Source organism: Rhinolophus hipposideros (genome assembly GCF_964194185.1).
Source record: "Rhinolophus hipposideros genome assembly, chromosome: 21".
In the NCBI taxonomy this organism is placed as follows: domain Eukaryota; kingdom Metazoa; phylum Chordata; class Mammalia; order Chiroptera; family Rhinolophidae; genus Rhinolophus; species Rhinolophus hipposideros.
The window spans coordinates 42588350-42610453 of record NC_138067.1 but is presented as its reverse complement, the minus strand read 5'-3'; the positions used below and the strand labels follow the sequence as shown (position 1 = coordinate 42610453).

General features: G+C 49.4%; 1 protein-coding gene across 5 annotated transcripts in view; it reads left to right on the top strand.

The window, feature by feature from the left end:
* Positions 1-243: 243 nt before the first annotated feature.
* Positions 244-22104, top strand: part of ZC3H4 (zinc finger CCCH-type containing 4) — a 38599-nt gene continuing 16738 nt past the window's right edge. For 2 of the 5 annotated variants that reach the window (XM_081032362.1, XM_081032359.1), the window contains exons 1-8: positions 972-1060; positions 1888-1949; positions 15941-16160; positions 16457-16567; positions 18623-18845; positions 20469-20620; positions 21254-21350; positions 21458-21597. In XM_081032362.1, coding sequence (XP_080888488.1) covers positions 1912-1949; positions 15941-16160; positions 16457-16567; positions 18623-18845; positions 20469-20620; positions 21254-21350; positions 21458-21597 — 981 coding nt within the window. In that variant the 5' untranslated portion in view covers positions 972-1060; positions 1888-1911. Of the gene's footprint in view, positions 493-643; positions 748-971; positions 1061-1887; positions 1950-15940; positions 16161-16456; positions 16568-18622; positions 18846-20468; positions 20621-21253; positions 21351-21457; positions 21598-22104 lie in introns of those variants that run through there. The other 3 variants (XM_081032361.1, XM_081032358.1, XM_081032360.1) reach the window with 3 other exon arrangements.

Below are 22104 nucleotides of genomic sequence, written 5' to 3'. Positions count from 1 at the left end.
TACACCCAACCAGCCACCAGTGTCCGTGTCCCCCGGGTCTCCCACTCCCGGGCCCGCGGGGGTGCGTGGGGGGGGGGCTCTCGCCCCGATGAGGGCCCTGCGCCCGTGAGCGAGTGAGCCCCGGGGCGGGCTGCGGAGAAAGCAGGCGGCGAGAGGCCCGCCGAGGCCTAGGCCGCGCGGCCTACGCGGAGGTCGGCACAGAGGTGATTCCGAAACCGAAAAAAAGATATACCCATTCCTATCAGGAGCCATCAGAGCCGAAGTGTGCCCCTCCCGCCACGCCCAAGCAGTCCTTTTTCGTGCATTAACATCCCCTCCCCCCAAAGGAACTATGGAGGCCGCGCCCGGGACCCCCCCGCCGCCGCCATCAGAGTCGCCGCCGCCGCCATCGCCGCCGCCGCCATCAACGCCTTCGCCTCCTCCGTGTTCCCCCGACGCCTGCCCGGCCACCCCGCACCTCCTCCACCACCGCCTCCCGCTCCCTGACGACAGGTCAGGCCCCCGGCCCGGCCGGGGCAGCGTCCCCGGGGGGAGGAAGAGGAGGAGGAGGAGGAAGGGGGGCGGCCGCCATGTTGGGCCGGGCCGCGGAGGAGGAGGAGGAGGAAGGGCGGGGTCGGTGGGTGTCTCTCGCTCGCTCTTTCTCGCTTGCTTTCTCTCCTGGCCTCATGCGTTTCCCCCCCCTCGCGGCGCTCGCCCGCTCTCCCTCGCTCTCGCTCTGTCTTTTTTGGGCGCCATGCTGAGGGGAAGGTGAGGAGGCGCCCCCCGGACCCCCCGCGCCCGCCTGCCCGCCCTGGGAAGGGGGCGCCGGGGGGGCTGCGGAGGCCCGCGGGGGTCCTGGCTGCCCTGCGCCCGGAGCTGGCAGCCACGGGCCCGCCTGCCCGTCGCCTGGCTTCGGGGAAGGGGAGGGGGGAGGGGCCCGGACCCTTTTTAGGGGGATCTCGAGCGACAGCCCCGCTCTTAGGGGTTGGAGTTGGGGGTGTCCCAAAGCCCGGCAGTATCCTTTCTCCTGGGGGAGGTCTGCCCTGCCCTGTTCGGAGAGGCACCCTAGCTTTCTTAGGAGGTAGAAAGTGGGGGTCTGTTCCGTCCTTTCTCCATCCTCCTACTGGGGGGCCCTTTGGGTGGGGGCTCTCTCGCGCCTCTTTTTTTTTTTGGCGGGAGGTATTTACTAGGTGTTCCCTAGAGAGCAAAAAAGATGGGGGGATCTCTAGCCTCTGATGGAAACCCCTGCCTGTTTTGGGGGGAAGCCCCTTCCCCATGTCTTTACTTAAAAGGAGGGGTCCCCTCGATTTTCTTAGCTAGGCTGTGCGGTTTTTTTAGGGGGGGCGGCGGGAGAGGTTTCCCTGCCTCGGAGGGGAGAGGAAGCTGGTCCCCTCTTTCTCCTGGGGTTCTCTCCTCTTCGGGCCTGAAGTGGGGCGCCATCCCTTCCGGGAGAGAAAACGAGGTTTGCGCGCTGCGGCAGGGGTGAGGGGAGTGACCCCCCTCCCGTCTATTAAGTGCGAAAGGGGTTCGCCCCACGCCCTTTGGAGGATGATAAAGGGGCCACCTCCGCGCGTTCAGGGCGAGGCTGGGGCCCCCGTTTCCCGTGCGCCAGCACAAGGTTGGGGTGCAGGGTTCGCCCACCCTTTCCTTGTGGGGCAGGAGAAGAGGGAGGTAGTGGATTTGGAAATGGAAGGAGGGTTTCTGCCGACAGGAAAGCGAGTCTTGGAGGGAGTGGGGGTGGGGAAGGAGAACGCGCTGGCCTCAGGACAGGGCTGCCGGCGCGCAGTCCCGGCTGCGGAGTCGGTGAGGACCTTGCTCTAGACAGGGGTGGTGGCTAGGGCTTCCCCGCCAGGCGACACTGCCCCTTCTCCCCACTCCCACCTCCCCTTCTCCCTTTCTCCTTCACAGACCCTACTTTGCCTTTTAAAAGAAATGCCACCCACATTCAGAGACACAAGTGCAGCAGTTTGGTGAGCTTTTACAAAAAAATTTTTTTTTTGTTTTGTTCTGTTTTGTTCTAATTAAATGTATCGTCCTGGGAATCGCAGCCCATCGCAGCCTGACTCCAGTTCAAGGAAATAAACAGATTAGCAAAGGTCTGTTCGCTAAGCCCACGCTGGGCTTCCGGGCCCCCTCTTGGGGGCAGGTGCATTACTCAAAGGTGCTTTTACACGCTTTATTCGACCTCTAAGGAGTTCTCTTATGTCAGAAGTGTATGTCTTACAATGGGTTGGGATGGTAAGTAGCCTCTTTTATTGAGTAATTCAATTATCTCCCTCTTTTTGTCCCTTTCCTGCCTGCCTTCCTCCTCACCTTTAGACCAAAGTGATGCTTGAGAGAGTGAGTTTATATGTTCAAATCAGGATTCTAGCCCTGTTGAGTCCTTTTAGACTTGCACATCCTTTCAATGTTTAATTTGTAAAATTTGATGTACACAGTTTTCTCCCCAAAATAGTGTGTTACTGTAACATGACAAAAACTTACGTAAAAGGCCCTGTATTTTCAAGCCCTTGGTATCCCTCTTGTCATTTCAATCCATTGCATTGTCTCCAGACTTCACCTTTGAAGAAAGTGGGTATTTCAAGTCCATTTGTAGGAGACAAGTTTACTGAATTTGGTTTATGATAATTGCATTCAAGTTAATGTTCTCCCCCCCTCAGCCCTTACTCCCCAAAAAAGATTGTGGTTCAAGTAGATCCAATTTTCTCATTTTACTCCAATGTGTCTTACGGTGATGGACGCTTAAATTAAGCAAGTCATTTGTAAAGTACTGTATAAGCACCAAATCTGTAAACTGTGTCAAGCCCCCATCTCCACTCCCTGTCTCCACTGTTCCTTTGTTCGAAAGCACATGCCTGACCGTGAAAAGTTGATGCAAACGTGTTACACGCCCAGTCATGGTGGAGAGAACACTTCCTTCAGCCCCGAGTCCCCCCTCTCCTACACGTACAAAGAAAAAACAGCAACAGAAATGACTTGCAGAACCAAACACTGTACTTCTGATGTGTTTTACAAGCATAAGTTCTCCTGTTAAAAGACAAAACACGTTGAAGTTCCATTTTCCCTCTTGCCCACTCTTGGTTCCTGACATACTTTGTTAGAGAAAGCTTTTTAACACACAGCCCTCTTCCCCTCCAAAAGACCCTGTTTCCTTTTTTCCAGTTCTCAGGAGAAGAAAACAGTTCACTCATGTTCAGATGAGGAAACATGTAAATCGCAATTCAGTGGGCCACTTGTTCTTCCTCTCAATGTGTTCACAACTTAACTCCTGGGAAGTGGTGACCTTAGGTATGTAAAATCAGTTGTGGGAGGAAGAAATATCCCCACAGTACAGTATCCTGCAAAAAAATGTCTGAAGCACAAAACTGAACACACTATCCAGTGCGCAGGGTCAGCTGAAAACGAATTGCCTTTAAAGTTTCCCCTCCTTTTGTGAAATTCCTCCTCCAGGAGCCAAGGGCAGAAACTGGATGCTAAGTGAACCTTCCAAGTTTCGAGAACTACTAAGTTGTAGAAAGATGCTTATTTAACTTTTAAAATGAAATGGGATTTTTTTTGTAAGTGAAAATTTGAGCAATCATTTATTTATTGAATTTGAAAATATTTCCCTAAAGATTTAAAAAGTGCTCAGGCATGTCAACACAAGGGTTTATTGTTTTTTTTCATTTTCAAAGGAATCTCACCTATCAAATCCAAGAAACCCAAATAATTATGTCAAATTGTATTTCGGTAGCCTTTGTTTTTGAAATGTCACAGTACTGCCTTTTTCTCCCCCAAACTGATGTACCAGTATTAGTTAAAATTCAAATTAATGGATGTTGCAAAAAAAAAAAAAAAGGGTCACTCAGAATCCCTGATTTAACAGCAACTCTTACATACTTGTAACCTTGAAAATTTTTACATTCTCTGGGGAGAGGTTTAATCTGAAAGGAAATAAAAATTTCCCAGTGGAAACAAAATCTGTTGTGATCAGGAAAACAGACATTCGGATCCTAAAACCCCTTTTTTTTCTTACTCCCCTCAAATTTGCTCTTCAAAGGAAAAAAAATAGGGTTCCCCAAAAGGGCTTTCTAATTCAGTCTGTCCTGTCTTCTAGGTAGCATTTTGCTTTGCTCTGAAGGTTGCAATTTTTGATTCTTGACAAGCCAGAATTTTTTTTTATGTAGTGCTATTTTTGAAAGCCACAACGGTGGCTTTTCCTTGGTCAGGAAGGCTGATCCCAGGGGAAAGTCGTTTTGCACCTATGGAAATGAAGGCTTTCCCAGCTGTTGACTACCTGGCAAGTTAGAGGTTAACTGTTGACTCTGAATTTGTGTGTTCCTGTCCAGTTGAATGGAGACAGTTTCGTATTGGGCTGTTTCAGCAGTTTATCGTTTAATAATGCCTTGTCCTCTGCTCCTTTCTCTCTCATCTTTTCCCCTTTCCTGATAGGAGAATGGATGTCTCAGGGGTGCCTTACTTGTTCACTTCTGTTACGTTTTTGTGGCTACTGAGTCCCAGAACCATCTCATACAGGGCAGATACAGTTGCAGTAAATACCTCTGTGGTGAAAATCGCTCTGAAACTATTTCCAAGCCTCTGGATAGCTTTAGGTCAAACCATAGTCCAGAGAACCTAATTTTGGGCCCTGTGGACAGTGTCTTCCAGTCCTGGAGTGACTGGTTCTGACTCAGGTTAGGAAGTTGAGTGACAGAAGAAAATAATTCAAAGCAACTAGTAAGTGAAATGGCTGAGTTTCTAAACGAGCAAAGCACTCGCCCATACCTTGGCAACATGCCCACTGACAATAGGAGGAAAACGGATGGTTTCTGAGATTTCTGGCAGTTAGTATTTAATAAGCTGATTTCAAGGACCCCTAACAGCATTCTGCTCATAGGTGGAGGGAGTCCTATCAGAATAAATGGTTTGAGGCTGGTTTCATAATTAAAACTTAATGGAAAGAGCAGAAAAGCTGCCTCTTTGTCCGGGTGGCATATGAAGTTCATTTGGATAAGGTAAAAACATCGTTCCGGGGGAGCCAGAATTCATGGATTTGGCTTTCCAAATTTATCTGCCTCGTCTTCGCCTGCAGACCTCTCTTGCTTTGGGTAGTTCACGAAGATGCAGTCTTGAAAACATTGTGCGAGGTTTTTTCATTGATTTAGTAAGTTACAAGATTACGTGGGCAGTTTTTAAATAAATTTCTGGCTCTATTAGTTGATGACAGTGAAGGCATGGCCTCTTGGTGTAGATGGTGCTGCATCCTGCTGTTGAAATAATTTTTTAGCAGAGCACAGGTTATTTGGAGCATAGTTTGCTTCTAGCCAAATTGTTCTGAATAGAGGAGCTTTCTCGTGTGTATTTCTTTTCATTTCATGTGTGTGTGATTTGGTGACTCGGCTCCCTATTTGTAAGGCAAGTGACATCTTCTGAACATCGGAGGTGGCAACAGGATATGAAGGAACAGTATGGGCTTTGGAGGCAGATAAGCTTGTGCTCAGGCCTGGCCCTGAGCAGTGTACAGTGGGCGGTGATGATAACACCCACCTCTCAGAGTCACTGCAGTCAAATGGACACAAGCAGGGCACCCACACAATGCCTGGCATTCAGTGGGTCTTGGTTTCTTTATGTCCCTTCTGTGCCTACTGGAGAAAAATTCTAAGTAGAACTTACAGTCTGGTGTGTAAACAAAAGTAAGACTAACATCTGTGTTTTTGAAGGAACTCAATTTATCTTTCACTTAGGTCTCTGGTCAGCTTATTCAATTACAAGGAGCTGATTGGGGTTGAAACTAAGTGGAAGCCATCTTAAGGCATTTCTTGCTTGCCCAGCGTTCTTATTATAAATGCTAGAAAAGTCATGCTGTCTTGAGCTTATGTTAACTACCTTCCTGTGTTCATCTTTTGCAATTAGGATCTGAGTCAGTGCTGCAATCTTGGTAGGCTTCCTGAGAATGGGGGAGGCAGGGCTCTAGCACCTCACCCACTGCTAACAAGTCACATCACCTTAAGCAAGTCCTTTACCCTCTCCAGCATCTCAGAGAAAGGAGCAAGGTCTGTCCCAGCTCAGGATTTTCCCACCCCTTGGTGATTTGGCTGAGGCAGTTAAGGTTTTGTTTATCCATTCAGCATCCAGGCTTGGCCTGTGTTTTTCTTGGAGCAGAAAAGTTTTCAGTGTGTGCAAGTAGTCCTCGTCTGAGGACTTTATTTAGAGTTGGGCAGAGGTTGGTACCGCCTTTCCCAGGCCTCATATTTCCTTCCCGCGTCTGACCTATCTTCTACAGCTTCTGGTCACGGTTAGGGGTTGCTGCTACTTTTGCAGCTCCCAATACCCACCTGCAAGGGAGATGCCTTAAAAATGAATTGTAAGGTTAGACTGAGTGGCCAGATTACAGGCAGATTGTCAGAAACCTTGGCTCGGCAGCTAGCTGAGCATGTGATTCCCTTGTCCTGTTTGTCCCTGTCGGATGGTCCCAGAAACCAGAAACTCAAGGGGCCATAAAGCTTAATAAGCTGGATGCTGCCTGTTTCCACACCAGGGTTGGCCCTCTTCTGATACACAGATGGTGGGGAGTGGTGGATGGCCATGGACGTGGGAGTCAGGCCGACCGGAAGTGACTCATGAGTTACTCAACTCCTAAGTCTCCTGGTCTTCTTAAAGGTGTGACAGTGCCCAGTTGTCATGTGAAGGTCAACGATTACCTGCCAGGGGCCTTCTGAGTGCTTTTCCTGCATTAACTCACCTCAGCCCTATGGTGGGGAACTGAAACAGAAGTTATTTGTCCAAGGTCACAGAGCTAGAGGATATGGAGTCAGAGTTAGAACCCAGGCAGCATGTTAGAACTTAGACCTGAGCTCTATACCCATATGCTGTCCTGGATCTGGTGTCCTGGATCTATTTTTTGTACTGCAGCATTGTGATTATTAGTAGGATGTGAAGTCCATTTATTGATTTGTCTCCTGCTTTTGAAAACAAATGGAGGGTGGCCCGTTAGCTCAATTGGTTAGAGCATGGGCTAATAATAACCAAGGTTGCCAGTTTGATCCCCACATGGGCCACTATGAGCTGTGCCCTCCACAACTAGATTGAAACAACTACTTGACTTGGAGCTGATGGGTCCTGGGAAAAAACAAATAAATGAAAGTTAAAAAAAAAAAGAAAGAAAAGAAAAAGAAATGGAAAAGGATAGAAAAAGCAGAGTACAGCTAAGGTTAACTTGATTTCATGAAACTTTTGTTTGAGAGGAATGTAAAGGAGTGGATGTGGGTCAGGGTCAAAGTGTGAAGGCTACTGAGACTGGAGCAGGCAAACTGGTCCTCTGGCCAAAGCCCACCCAGCCTGTTATTTTAAGTAAAGTTTTATTGGGACACTGGCACACCCATTCATTTATAGCTTCTGTGGCTGCTTTTTCGCTAAAAGGGTTGAGTAAGTTGGGACATAAATCGCCTGCCATACCTAAAATTTATTTACTTTTTGGCCCTTTAAAGAACAAGTTTGTTGGCCCCTGCACTGGCCTGATTTGCCCAGTGCGTGGTGTGCCTGCACTGCAGCCGAGGTCGTCCGTTTTGTGGTGATGGAGGCGTGGGAGAATGGGAGGGAATACAGGTATTCCCTTCAAAGTTGGCAGCGAAGAGGGAGGGGGTGTGCTCGTGCCCCTCCGGGACCTGCGGTGGCTCCATCACCCCTGGGTTCCAATCCCTCCAGGGGAGGTAGAGGCCCAAGCCCGGGGTTTTCAACCTGAAGGATTTTCATTCATTAGAAGTAAGCGGAGACTCTTGAAGGCTGGTGTAGAAGTGGATCGTGGCTATTACATCCCCATTATGGCCTGACCCAAGGGAGCTGGGCCCAGCTGAGACTGTCATTTGGCTAAATGTCCATTGCAGGTGGCTTGGAGTATTGCCCTGCTCATTTTCCTAACAGACACCAGGTCTTAGGTTTCCTAGGGATTCCATTGCTCTGCCATTGCTCAGGGCACCATGCCTCAGCAACGTGCCTGGGGTGGGGGGCTACTTTCATTTGTTCTGGTGGGGTACCAGTCAGTCACAGATGGGGTCTCATCGTCAGCCTCCTGCCTATCAGGAAGCCCTCAGTAAACACTTGGTGAATGAGTTTGTGACTAAACACAAACCCCTCCATGACCCCATGAGGGTTTGGAGTGATCCAGGTTGCTGCCTGGGAAATGGTCCAATGTCTGTGTTAATGAAATGGACAAAGAGGGTGTGGAGAGCTGCAAGTGATGCTGTGTGTGTGTGTAGAATATATCCTGAGCACCTTCCCAGCCTGTGCTGGGCCCTGGAAAACTTGGGGCCGGGGGTGGGGGTGGGGTGGGGGGGGTGACTGCCACTCTCTCTTTCTCGGCCCTCCAGGAGCCCACAGATAACCTGAAGTTAACAAATAGTTGTATACAGATAATTGCAGTTCTTCATAAGAAGTTCTTTAGGGGTGTATGAACAAGGAATCTTACAGTCCTAGGCCAGATGTCTTTTAAAAGGAAAATATTAATACTTTGGTTGAATGGAATCAAATTGATAAGTCTTATTTCAATTCCTTGATTTCGTATTCCTTGAATACAAATCAGCATATTTCCAGCTTTAAGCAATCTGAAGCATGGTTGGCATGAGAAGGTGGCTAAGAAACTTTGTTACCGGGAAGTAAATTTCAGAGGTTGATTGACCGGAGAAACTTGGATCAGAGAGATACCTTTTATCCAGCACATGAGCTGTTCTCAGAATGAGTGGGAGGGGAAGAATAGCTGGCTTACTCAGGCAAAGAAAATGACACTTTGAATGAGGTTTTTCTAGCAGATGGGGTTTTTCGTGGTCATTTTGTTTGATGCTCTGTAGAAACCTGTCAAATGGTGTGTGTGCTTGGACGAACCCATTGTGGGCGCTGTACACTTGGGGGTGAACCTTCCAGCATTTAGGGGACTTTGAATTTCCTTTCTTTGGATTTATGTTGCTTTCTGTCCATTTTGGGATAAATCCCATTTGGTTTTTCACTAGGATTCCTTGGACCTTTTTATATGTGCACCTTATTCTCTTAACTATCCAAGTATCTTTGGTCAGATTTTTTTTTTAACTTTATTTTTTTAAGTGTGTTTTTCCAGGACCCATCAGCTCCAAGTCAAGTAGTTGTTTCAATCTAGTTGTGAAGGGAGCAGCTCACAGTGGCCCATCGAACTGGCAACCCTGGTGTTACGAGCATCACACTCTAACCAGCTGAGCTAACCGGGGCAGAGTTTTGAATGTCCCAGTTCACCTTATTTGATGTTGGAAGAACTGTATTGGCCTCGTGTCTTTGCACAGGGGTAGATTTTATTCTGGCACATTTATTCTGGGCCAGGTTGGTGCTAAGCACTTGACTTTCATGGTCTGGGGGAATTCTTCCCACAAGAGTTCCATCCATCCTGGAGGTTTCATCACTGCCTTTCCTTCACGGTTCAGATTGGGCAGAGTGTTTAAGGAACTTGCCCAATGTCTTAGTACCTCACTTTGGCATTTCTTGGAATACTGTTTCATTTAATCTGTTTTCTGTACATATGTCTTATATTTTCTAACTCAATTATGAATCTCAGGGGAGCAGTTGTTTTGTCAGTTGCCCTGATTAGTAAATTAACTCTTTTTCAGGTAATTTCTTCTAATTATCTCAAGGGTAGCAGTTAAGAACTGGGTCTAGAGTCAGAAAGTCCTGGACTCAGGTTCCAGTTCTGCTGCTTCCTGCTTTGACCCTAGGGGCAAAATTTCTTCCCATCTCTGAGCCTCAGTTTGCTTTTCTGTAAAATGGGCAACCAATGTATCACTACCATATAGGTTTGGTAATGGGTCCTGGTGAAAGCCAAGTAGAAGTAGAGAGCTCTGGAGTGTGGTTCCTGGCATAGAAGCTTCTGCTACAGAATATTCGGGATGAATACTTCCTACTGCTCTTAGACTTTATAAGACCGTGAGGTACCCAGGCAGGTATTGTAGTTGAGGAAACCAGGGTAGAGAGGTGAGGGATGGTGGAGGACCTCCACCTGGGACTCCGGCTCTCTGCTAGGAAATTAACTTCTTGAGGACCTTGACACCTCTCCTCACCTTGCTGAGGTAATCTCCACTTGGGGCATCTATTCCTTTTTCAACTTTTTATTATGGAAATTTTCTAACATGTTCAAGAGAAAAGAAAATAGTATCATAGGTCACCATATACCCATCACCCGCTTTCAACATTGATATACATTCTGCCAGTTTTGGTTCATTTCACTACCTCCCTCACCTCCCTGCGTATTTTAAAGCAGATCCCTGATCTCATCTCATTTCACACGTAAGTTCTTCAGTATGAATCTCTAACTTAAAATATTTTAAAAATATAACCACAAAACCATAATCATGTCTAAGAAAATTAACAATAATGACTTAATATCTCAAATACCCAGTCTGGGTTCAGATTTCTCCAGTTTCCCCCACGTTGACTTCTGGCAATAGGTGTGTTCGTGTCCAGGCACCACGCAGGCTGTTCTGCTCATGCTGTTCTGCTCACGTTTGAAGTGAGGGGTTCAGGTTGCTAGTAGCCACATGTTTCTTTTCCCTTCCTTGGTCTGTGCTTGCTGTTTGGGTGGTGCCCGTGATAGGAGCATGTTGCCGTGGAAATGGTGTGATGTCACAGAGCCAGTTGTGACCATTGCTGAGAATGTTGAGGGACAGGGAGACACAGAGCCCATTTGCTCTTGATTGCTCATCAGTGAACCTAGGTAGTAAGGACACTGAAAAACATGTGCAAGACCCAGAGGTTTATTTCAAGAATTTCCTGCCTCTGAAAATCCCTCAGTGAGGTTCTCCTTCCCAGGGCTGCTTCACCACGTCCTAAGTCAAGGAAAGGGTTTGGGGACTTCCCCAGGCATGAGTCCTGAGCCAATTTTCTAAAGGAAAGGCTCTGTGCCTTCGCTCCTAGTAAAGGACTGTCCTGCAGAGTCAGATTGGGGGCTCCTCGACTTCTGTAGTTAGGCCTGTCCTTACACATTTGAAGAGGCGGAGCCGCCTTATAATTTTTGTAGTTTTGTCCCTAGTTAATGGGTCATTCAGAGCCTACCCAGACAATTTGTGGAGAGTTTGGGCAGTTAATGACCATAACCCTGACCTTCACATTAACCTAGCCGCCTCTTGTCAAGGGCTCCCATGAGCTTCAGGTAATAACCACTGCTCCCATGGATTTCCATCTTCTTTGTTGTTTTTTGTGTCTGTCTGTCTGTCTGTCTTGGTAAACCAGGTAGATAGACCCACAAACCCAGGCCCCTTTCAGCTTTCACCCACCTCTCTTGCCTAGAGAATTTCCATGTTGCCAAGCTTTGTTATCGTAGGGGGCCTTTGTCCCTTCTCCCTAGGCTCAGCTCTCCCTATGCCTTTCCCTCCTGGTCAGCCCCTTGGTTACTTTCTGGTACCACCTAGGTGAGAGCTGAGGAAGGGGAGCTGTTAATTTATCAGTTTCATCAGCAAGATTTGTTGGGAGAGGGCGGTGCATGCACGGTTGGGCCAAGAGAAGCTAGGACCTTGTTGGCCAGCAGTTAGCAGTGGCCCCAAAGGGACGTTGGCTGTAGCTTCTCCTTAGAGAGAACAGTTCCCAATAGATACCCAGCCAGTTTAGGGTTATCCATGTACAGGCACGTTCATGCCAGCTGGTTCTTAAAACCAGTAGCTGCTGTTTGCCCAGTCCTTCCTTTGTGCCTGCCCCTTTGTCAAGGGCTTGATCCACGGCATCCCCTTTATCCCTCACAACCCATGGGGGTGGGTACTGCTACAGTTATCCCATTCTACAGATGAGATAACCAAGCCTGAGGTTACATGTACTGAGAGTACATGTGAGGGAAGAGGCAGAGCTGGTTGAGTTACTTGGTCTGCAGAAAAAAGCCAGATGCCCAAGTCCGTCGGCTGGACGGTGGGGCCAGCTGACTTTGAAACATGGTAAAAGTAGTGTGTTTGCCAAGCCCACTGTATGCGATGAACTCAGCATGCTTCTGTGCCCTGTGGAATTGGCTGAATGCCATTCCTACAATGGGTATCCAGATCTGTTCTTTGACCCTGAGGAGCTGGCTATCACCAGCTCTGTGAATGGAAACTTAAAGGCCCTGGAAACTTAGTCCAGGAGGCGCAAGGCAGATCTGACCTTAGGCAAAGAGTTGGCCTCTTCTCATTTCCTCCCAGGCACCTGTTCCAGGTCAGTCTCCCAGCTTGGCTGGTTTACTCTGGCAGGAGAGCCCTGTGCATCCCGGGACATTGCTCTGGGAATAAGGTGGTCTCTGCCCAGGCCAGCGCTGCAGGGCTTCTGCATGCTGGTCTCGAGAGGGCTTGGCAGGTCTTGATTGAAATGACAGGCGCAGTAGGGCTTCCCCCACTTTCTTGGGGGATTATGTCACAGTCTATTAAGCGTGCTCCCTTGGTCTTTAATCCCGCTCTGACATGGATTTTGCTGGCAGCCTGTTAAGTGGCACCACTTAAACCTGGTCGCCGTTTTGTGGAGACTGCCTTTGTGCAGTCATGTCAGTGGTCCACAGGATTTGTACCCTCTGTCCCAGTTGGTTTGATTTTCTGTTGAACAGAGTCTGAAGAAAATATGCCCCGTATCCATGCAGGGACTGCATTTAGCTGGGACTCTCCAGTGTTAGCCGAGGGCTCTGAGGAGTTTGAGAGCAGAGCGTGGCCAGAAAGCACTGAGAATGCACAGTGGTCAGTCGAGTGTCACCGTCCCCGTGTCCCCTCCATTATCTCATTTCCCTTCATAAATCACCAGCGATTTTTAAATCCTGTTTATTTTTCACCTTCTCCCAACTCGCAGGAAACAAAATTTCAAGTATTCACTACCCCATTTGTAAAAAGTTTTATGAACATTGGTACAGTAGATTGTCACTGAGCCCAGATGTGCCCAAGTCTGTTAATACAGATGATGGAGAGAACCCTTCTTTAGCTGAAAGTCTTTGTGGGGTGGACCTGCCTTGGGAAATCCTTTGGAATGAAGGCTAATTCTTCTGCAGTCATTCTTGATGATGGTGAAGGCGTTGGAGTTAATTTGGATGGTCTTTTGTGGTCCCGCCCCCAGGTGTTAGAGGTACAGCAGCCTGTGCCTCCATCCAAGCCCCTGTGGGCGGCAGGAAGGGGATGGAGGCCTGAGCTGACCTGGGCCAGACCCTCGCCTGCTGTGCCCAGTGTCCTTCCCGGGAGCAGGTGAGAGAGGCCCAGCTGCTCTGGCCCTGTATCCTGGAGGCTGCCTTGTCTGCGGGGTTTCTTACAACTCCTATCTTTTCCTATGAGGACAATGCAGACAAGGAAGTGCTCAAGGACCCGGCATGGAGAAGATGCTGAGAAATGTTTGTGGCATCAAGCAGGTGGTGGACGAGTGGTCTCCGCCTTCCCGTTCCCTCCTTACCCATCAGGAAGAACGATGGGCTTAGAGTCGGAAAGCGAGTCCATTTTTTGCTTTTTCTGTGTTACCCCCCGGTTGTCTGACCTCAACAAGTTTCTTCACTTATTCTCTCTTTACATTCCTCATGTCTGAAGTAAGAGGGTTGATCACGTCCCACTGTCCCTTCTACTCTGACAGGCTCCTCCTGCTTCCAGGAGAGTCTTGGGCTATTGGCGTTCTTGGGCTTTAGTCTTTTCATCTGGGCCTCTGGGAGCCCGGGCAGTTCCTGGGTCCCCGTGGTCCCTCCTTCTCGGCCCTGGGTTCTGGGTACTTTATGCCTATGACCCTCTCAGCGTTCTTTTTCCCAAACTAAAGTGTTGAGAGTGGTGCACTTTAGAGCTTTTCTTCATAGAATGCCAGCCTCTACTTCTCAGGTCTGTCTCTGGGCCTTCCCCAGCCCCATTGCGTCTGTCTGTCTCTCCTATTTCTCCTGAGGTGTGGCTACCTGGCTCGCCCACAGTGTTCCCATCAGGGACACATGTGTTTGCTCCAGTAACCACTGTCCCAACATCTTCCACAACTCCGGGCAGCCATCAAATAATAGCTTCTCCCTCAGGTTGGCGGGCGAGCTCACCAAAACCAGTTTCCCCAGTCAGGTGGTGCTTTTACTGTGGGTGAGGTCATTCCAGCAGAGTTTCTTCTATCCCATGAGAGCTTTTCTCTGAGCCTGGCCTTGTTCTGTGGGCCACACCCAAGCCGGAAGGTGCCACACATGTCAGGAATGTGCCGTCTCCAAAGTTCTAGTTTACTTGGAGTCTTCCTGTGGGGCTGGCCCAGGACAACCTGCTTTTACAAGGAAACAACACGAGGTGCACATCGGGCACCTCTGTATGGTTTCCTTTGAAACGTCAGAGTTTTGTGTCCAAAATTTTGTGTTTGAGAGCTGCCCTTGACTTCTGCTGGGGTGTCTGTGGGGCTGGACCATTTGGGTTTTAAGCGGACCTGACCCCTTTGAATTGGGAATGAGAGTTAGTAGAAAGGCTCCTCTTGAAGGTCTGGATGTTTGGGGAATAGCACCAAGGCGGACAAAGGGAGTGACACGAGTGAAAGGGCCGTGAAGGATCCTCAGAGAAGTGGTCAGTTTGTTGTTTCTCTACAAAGCCTGTTAGAGCCTCCCGGGACTCCAGGGGCCGGCTTGCCTGCTGAGCTGCTTCCCACACAGACCCTCGGCCCATCTGAGCAGCTGAGGCTCTTTCTGCCTGGATTAGTTCCCTTTGTTGTTAGCCTTTTGGGGCTTGGGTTCCTTACAGTATTTATGTTGTCTTCGTTCTTTGTTTGAGTCCCAGTTAATTGACAAGGAAGGCATTTTTTTAATGCCCTCACACATACTTTTCCATGGTTGTGCATGAGGAACTTTGGGAGCGTTTTACAATTTGTATTATTTCTTTTTTTTCTTTTTTTTTTTAAACCAGCTTCTGTACTTGTGAAAACTGTGTCTGTGGGTTTGGCTGAAAAACTGTTTTTTTTTTCCCCAGCTGCCCCTTTCTTAACCCTGTGTATCCCCTCACTCCCATCCCACCCCACAGATACTAAGATATTTAGAATGTCTTATTGGCAGCATCTGTCATGCTGGGCGAGTGCTTTTACTTTTTAAAGTACTGGGGATTGGGGGTGATGTGGGGGGGTCGACAAAGTCAGGAAATCTTGACTGGGGAGCCCAGAGGTAAGGCAAGTCAGATGGAAAAAGGGAGTCAGCAGTTGGTGGGAGGCTGGCCCCTTCTGCAGATGCACTCTGACAGCTGTCACATGAGGACCTCAGGAGGGCCTGGGGCATTTCCTTTCACCCTTCTCCCTTTCTCTAGCTGCTTCCAGCCCAGAGCCGTGGAGCTGGTGGGGTGGTCAGACCTCAGAACCTGGGGACTGGAGCCTGTTCACTAGTGATTCTTATGGGCTTTTGTAAAATACCTTCAGTGTCCTTAGGCCTTCCTGTGGGTAGGGTCCAGGAGTCTGTGGGCCACCCCTGGTTCAGCACCATGGCCCTCTCCGCTGTCCACAGACACCACCACCCATAGGGCAGGGGCTGAGTGGGTGACTCCAGGCCATTGCATGCCGCTGTGCTCTCCGGGAGAGATGCTAGTCTCTGTTCCCTGAGAGAAGCAGCGTCTGTGGTCAGGTGAATTTCAGAAGTACTCTGAGGCCGAGCTACACCGGTTTCTTGGCTGTAGGACTTCTGGGAACTTGTGTTGTGGTAGTAAGCGTTGTGAATCCCCAAGATGGGGATTCCCTCAACTCATTTGACAACAGAACCTCGTCGCCTTTCTTAGAACTGTAGTCCTAGGGAACACTTTGGGAAATACTGCTCCAGTGGTGTCAGTCCCTGTCCCCTACCCCAGCCCCCACCCAGCTTAGCTGGGATCAGATGCAGTCCTTCTGGGGCAGGATGAGGGGTGGGACAGGAGGCAGTTGTCCCCACGGCCTTCCACGGCCTCTCACAGGGATTACAGATCTCATTCACAGCAATCGGGCCCTCCGTGCCTGTCAGCCTGGGCCCGCCCAGCGCCCTCAGGGGTTTCCTCAAACCCATGTTCATGTTGGCTTTGGGGTTGGTTTGTAGGGAAGATGGCGAGTTGGAAGAAGGTGAACTGGAAGATGATGGGGCCGAGGAGGCCCAGGACACGTCCGGAGGGCCCGAGAGGAGCCGGAAAGAAAAGGGGGAGAAGCACCACAGCGATTCAGATGAAGAGAAGTCTCACAGGAGGCTGAAGCGGAAGCGGAAGAAAGAGCGGGAGAAGGAGAAGAGGAGGTCGAAGAAGAGGAGGAAATCCAAGCACAAGGTAGGTGCAGAGTATGGCTTCGGCTGCCTGGCTGAGAGCTCCAGGGGCTAAGCTAATCTAGTCAGGCCGGAGGGCACTCTTAATAGTGGTGTTTTTCCTTCCCCAAATTGGATAAAGACCTTTTTTAAAAGAGTTGGTAGCTCATGCTCCACTGCCACTAAATGCCCGTAGGAGAGGTGTTTCACACCGAGCACAGAGTCCTTCCGGCACATTCCAGCAGTACTTGTCCTGGGGCTGACTGCCAGAGTAGCCTGCCTGCAGCATATTCGCCAAGTCCACTTCCTCTGTCATTTCAGCGCCATGCTTCTTCCAGCGATGACTTCTCTGACTTTTCCGATGACTCGGATTTCAGCCCCAGTGAGAAGGGGCACCGCAAGTACAGAGAGTACAGCCCCCCGTATGCACCGGTGAGTAACTGCTTGTTGGAGCCCCCACGCAGTAAAACTGCCTGTGTTTACTGAGCCTGGGCACTTGCCATGTGCTAGGTGCTCTTTCATGGTACTTCACACAGATTTTAATCCTGCAAGATGAGGTACAGTTTTCACCCCTCTTTGACAGGTGAGGAAACTGAGCCTCAGAAAACTTCAACCAGGTTGCATAGCTCTCAAGTGCAGAGACCGATCTCCATAAGCCATGTTCTTAAAATCTCTGTGACACATCTTCTCGTGACCTTAGCAGGACTCAGTATTTCCCCTGTCCCCAAGAAGGATGCTGATTTGTCTCTGTCATAGATGACTGTTTTCCACTGTTGAGAAGTGACCTTTTGTGGGAAATTGGCAAGAGAATGAAATGGTTGCGGAAATAAATTATCTTAAATGGATAATTTGAGTGGGGTCAGAAGTTAGATATTTACCCTATTATATCTCTGACCTTAAACATAAATTTAAATTACTTGTTCAGTTTGTATACGTTTCCCCCCCCTGCACAATTAGTAAGAAAAAACCATCAACATTGATTTTCAGGTTTTTTTATTTTTAACAATCCAGTTTTAATCAGATTTTCAATTTTTGGTTAAAAATGTTTTTAAAGCCAGTAGCTCTTAAACATGTCCTATTGCGTGGCCGGTTAGCTCAGTTTGTTAGAGCATGGTGCCAATAACACCAAGGTTGATAGTTCGATCCCCGCGTGGGCCACTATGAGCTGTGCCCACCTTAAAAAAAACGAAAAAGAAAGAAAAAGATGTCCCACACATGCCTGTGACTCAGCATCATCCATCATTAACGGATAATTTATTGTAAGATAGTATAATTGACATTGATCTACTAATGTATTCAGACTTTAGACCTGAGGAAGGCAGGGAAGGGAAGGAATGCCACAATCTGATTGGGAACTGAATATTGAGGCATGTTAGGATCTGCTAAAGTAGTGTGTGTCTGTGTATCTTACATTTTGTATTTTCTGTTTTTTTAATAACGAGTATGGATTTTTTTTAAAAATCACAACTTTATTTTTTAGAGCGCTTTCAGGTTTATAGAAAATTGAGCAGGTGATACAGTTCCCTACCAACCCTACTCCGTTTCTCCTGTTATTAACGTCTTGCGTTAGTGTGGTATAGGTACATTTATTGTAATTGATGAGCCAACATTAACACATTATTATTAGAGTCTATACTTTACATTAGGGTTTTACAGTTCTTTGGGTTTTGACAAATGCATAAAGTTATGTATTTGCCATATAAGATAGTTTCAATTCCCTAAAAATCCCCTCTGCTTTACCTACTCAGCCCTCCCTCCCCCGAGTCCCTAGCAACCACAAATCTTTTTACTGTCTCTGTAGTTCTGCCTTTTCCAGAATGTCATAGAGTTGGGTTCATACAGTATATAGCCTTTTCAAATTAGCTTTTTTCACTTAGCAATACGTGTTTACGGTTACTCTCTGTCTTTTCGTAGCTTCATAGCTCATTTCTCTTAATGACTGAATAATAAATACTCCATTGTCAGATGTACCACAGTTTATCCATTCCCTGCCTGAAGGACGTGTTGGGAGCTTCCATTTATATATATCTAACTTTATCAGTATTTCTTGGCATTAGCACACTTTGGAAAGTATCATTTAAAACAGCTTTCTAGTTTGGTTACCAAGAAGCTTATTAATTGAAGTACAAAGCCCCAGGAAAATTTTAACCAAGGAGCACCCCTTTTGCCTACCAGGCCCCCTCCCCAACTGAGAGTGCTCTATAGCCCTGGGAAATAGTTCCCTTCTCTTCCCTCTGTGGTTCTTCAGGGATTGTGGGGTCTGTTTTCCCATTTTCTTTCAAGCTGTGGCCCTTTGTGAAGAACAGAAACATCTGGGCCCGCTGCCCAGATCTCACTCAGGTGGAAACCAGTCCCCAGAGTGGCTGGCGGGCTGGTGTCTCACTGCAGGGGAAGCAGAGACACCCAGACAGATGTGTCAGTTCAGGGACCGGGGGATCTGGTCTGGACCCAAGGCCCTGGGGCCAGCTCACCTCCTCTCCCTGTCAGTCCCACCCGCAGTATCCCCCGTCACACACCACGTCCCTGCCCAAGAAGTCCTACTCTAAGATGGACAGCAAAGGCTATGGCATGTATGAAGACTACGAGAATGAGCAGTATGGGGAGTACGAGGGCGACGAGGAGGAAGACATGGGCAAGGAGGAGTACGATGACTTCACCAAAGAGTTGAACCAGTACCGGCGCGCCAAGGAGGGCAGCAGCCGGGGCCGAGGTAAGACCGCGCCGGGGCGGGGGCTGCAGTGCAGAGCAGACAGGCCTGGCTAGCCTAGTGCTCACGGGGCCCCAAGTCCCCGAGAAGACAAAGGCAGTCATGTGGGGCTGAGCTAAGTATAGAAGGGGAGGACAGGGAGCCGCATATGCAAGGCTCGGGCCCGAGTTACCACATGAGAAGACGGGCCAGTGCCGGCGCTGTGGTTGGGGAGGAACCAGCCTGGGGTGAGGCAGGGAGAAGGCCAGCATGGCTGACGGTTGGTATTTAAATTCTCGTCCTGGTCAGCAGTGAGGAGAGAGAGAAGGGATAATCTCTCACATCTGGGCCAGGGTAACTGACAGCTGGCTGTCCCCACACTCAGTAGCCTCCTCCCCCGTCCTCCAAGCCACATCACATGACAAGGTGTGACTACAGCTCCTGGGACTGCCACACCTCTGGACATTGAACCTGTGGCAGTTAGGATAGTGGGGGAGGGCAGAGCACCACAAACCCAGGCTGGCTAGTGAGATTTCCCAACCCAAGAAGGTTTCCAGAACCTTCCAACTCAGCAGTTCTTAGCCTGTCTAAGACGTGCCTTGAGATTTAAGTGGCTGTTCCTGCCTTCTTTCTTTCAGCATTCTTTCTTGGACACCTCCCTTGGTCAGGCCCTGATCTTTGGGGAGATTTCTAAACTAGTGCTGTCCAATAGAAATATAATGCAAGCCACCACGTAATTTAGAATTTTCTACTAGTCACATTAAAAAGGTAAAAGGAAACAGATGGAATTAATTTCCCCCCCCTTTTTCCACCTCCCCCTTACTTCGGTTCGAGCTGTTGTTTCTCAGTCTAGCTGTGTAGGGCACAGCTCCCTGGCCCATGCTGGTATTATGAGCCTTGCGCTTCCTCCCGGCTGAGGCAGTTGGTTGGTTGGCCACTCACGGCAGCTCTTGCCGGCTGCTGGCTGCTCACAATGGCTGCCAGTCACTCACGCTGGCCACCGGCCTCTCATGGTGGCACACAGCAGCCCATGGCAGCACATGGCCGCTCACACCAACCTCCGCTCCTAACGGCCACCCAGCTCCAAGGAGAGCTGTTGTTCACAATCTTAGCTGTAGAGGGTGCAGCTCACTGGCCCATGTGGGAATCGAACTGGCGACCTTGGCGTTAGCACGGCTCCAGCCACCTGAGCCACCGGGCTGGCCCGGAATTATTTTAACAATATATTTTATCAACCTAATGCAGTCAAAAATCTTGCTTCAACATGTAGTCAAAACAGACAGATGTAATATTTTACATTCTCTCTGTCTTTTTTTTTTTTTTAACTAAGTCATTGTAATCCAGGTGTGATTTCCACCCACAGCATCTCTTAGACTGGTCAGCCACGTTTTCGGTGTTCAGTAGCCACATGTGGCTGCTGGCCACGGTGTCGGACATTGCAGTTTTCATTGTAGTGAGTGCAGCAGCAGTCATGTGTCCACAGTGCTGAGGCACCCCCATTAAAGGGATCAGGGGACCATTAGTCACCTGGAGGAGCTGGGAAGGCTTCGTGGAGGATGAAATGATTGATCTCAGGGTTAACGTATCTCTTGCTGATGGTGTGGGTCTGCTCCTACTCAGGCGCTTACTTTCTGAATCACTGTGCAGGCAGCCGAGGCCGGGGCAGGGGCTACCGGGGCCGAGGAAGCCGTGGAGGGTCTCGAGGCCGAGGCATGGGCAGGGGCGGCCGAGGCAGGGGCAGAGGCTCCATGGGAGACCACCCAGAGGACGAAGACGACTTCTACGAGGACGAGATGGATGTAAGGTTTTCTCCAGCCCAAGGGCTGGGGGGTGGCTAGTGGGCTGCAAGGGCTATTGGAGGTGGCTCGTAAGACTAAGGTGGAAAGAAAGCATCAGATGGCAGATTTATGTGTTAAATGTGTTCAGATGTTGTTTTGGTATCAAGGAAACCATTATATGGTTCAAATTGAAAAGGCACCAAAGGGTGATCAGTGAAAATTACATCTTCCTCCCACTGGTGTCTCAGCCACTTAGTTCCCGTCCCTGGTGACAAGGTTCCTGAGTGTGCTTTCGCCACATTTTAGGCCTTTGCAGTCAGGTGCTTATTTATTCACCCACCCCCCTCTCTAGGAGAGCTACTACACTCCCAGTTCTGTTCCTGCTGAGACTTTTCCATGCATTCTTTGTTACGGCCGCACAGCTGTCCATTGTGTAGAGGCGCCCTAATGGGTTTGCCCAGGGAGTGGGAGTTTAAAGAGTGAAGACTGCACAGAAAGGATTAGGACCACCCACCGCTCAGGCTGGGGCTGTGAGGACGGGAGCCCTTCTGCGTCTAGTGGTCCCGAAACAAAAAGGCAAAAAGGGCAGAGTGTATAGTTGGGGACAGTGTTGTTTCCCATGGGACACTCCTCGCCTTCTTTCTGGAATTCTAGTATGGAGAAGGTGAGGAGCCAATGGGAGATGAGGATTATGATGACTATTCCAAGGAGCTGAACCAGTACCGCCGGTCCAAGGATGGCCGAGGACGAGGTAGGCAGGGGCCCAGGAGGTGACGAATTGGTGGGGCTCCTTCTGGCAGCAGCTGGAGTTGGATTCTAGGGAGAGGCAGCGGTTCACGCCATTTCTTCCCTCTGCAGGATTAAGTCGAGGCCGGGGTCGGGGTTCCCGAGGTCGAGGCAAAGGGATGGGCCGGGGGCGCGGTCGAGGTGGCAGCCGAGGAGGGATGAACAAGAGTGGACTGAACGATGACGAAGACTTCTATGACGACGACATGGGCGTGAGTCGACTTCACTCTGAGCTGTTGTGTTTAACCGAGGCTCCTCCTTGCATTTCTTTTCCCTTTAATAAGTTGTCTTCTGAGGCTGAGCCTGTCCCCCTGCTCCCAGCAGACAGTCCCCATAGGGCCAATCAGCACCGCTCAGCTCTTGTGGGGGACGTGCTGCTGGTGAGACCCTCTGTTGTTAAAACCACATCTGTGTAACACCTGCAGTCACCCGTGATGAGTCTCTAAGGTTTGGAAAGTTCTAGCTGACCCACTCAGCTAGCCCTGGAGAGGTGTACAGCGAGGCACGTGTGCCTCAGCCTCTGGGAGGTGGATGTGTTCCCACACAGGTGTGTGCTGTCTCCCCTTCTTTCACCTCCCCACTGACTCCGGTTCAAGCCGTTGTTTCTCAGTCTAGTTGTGTAGGACACAGCTCCCTGGCCCATGCTGGTGTTATGAGCCTTGCGCTCCCCCCAGCTGAGGCAGTCTGTTGCTGGTCGACCACTCACAGCAGCTCTTGCC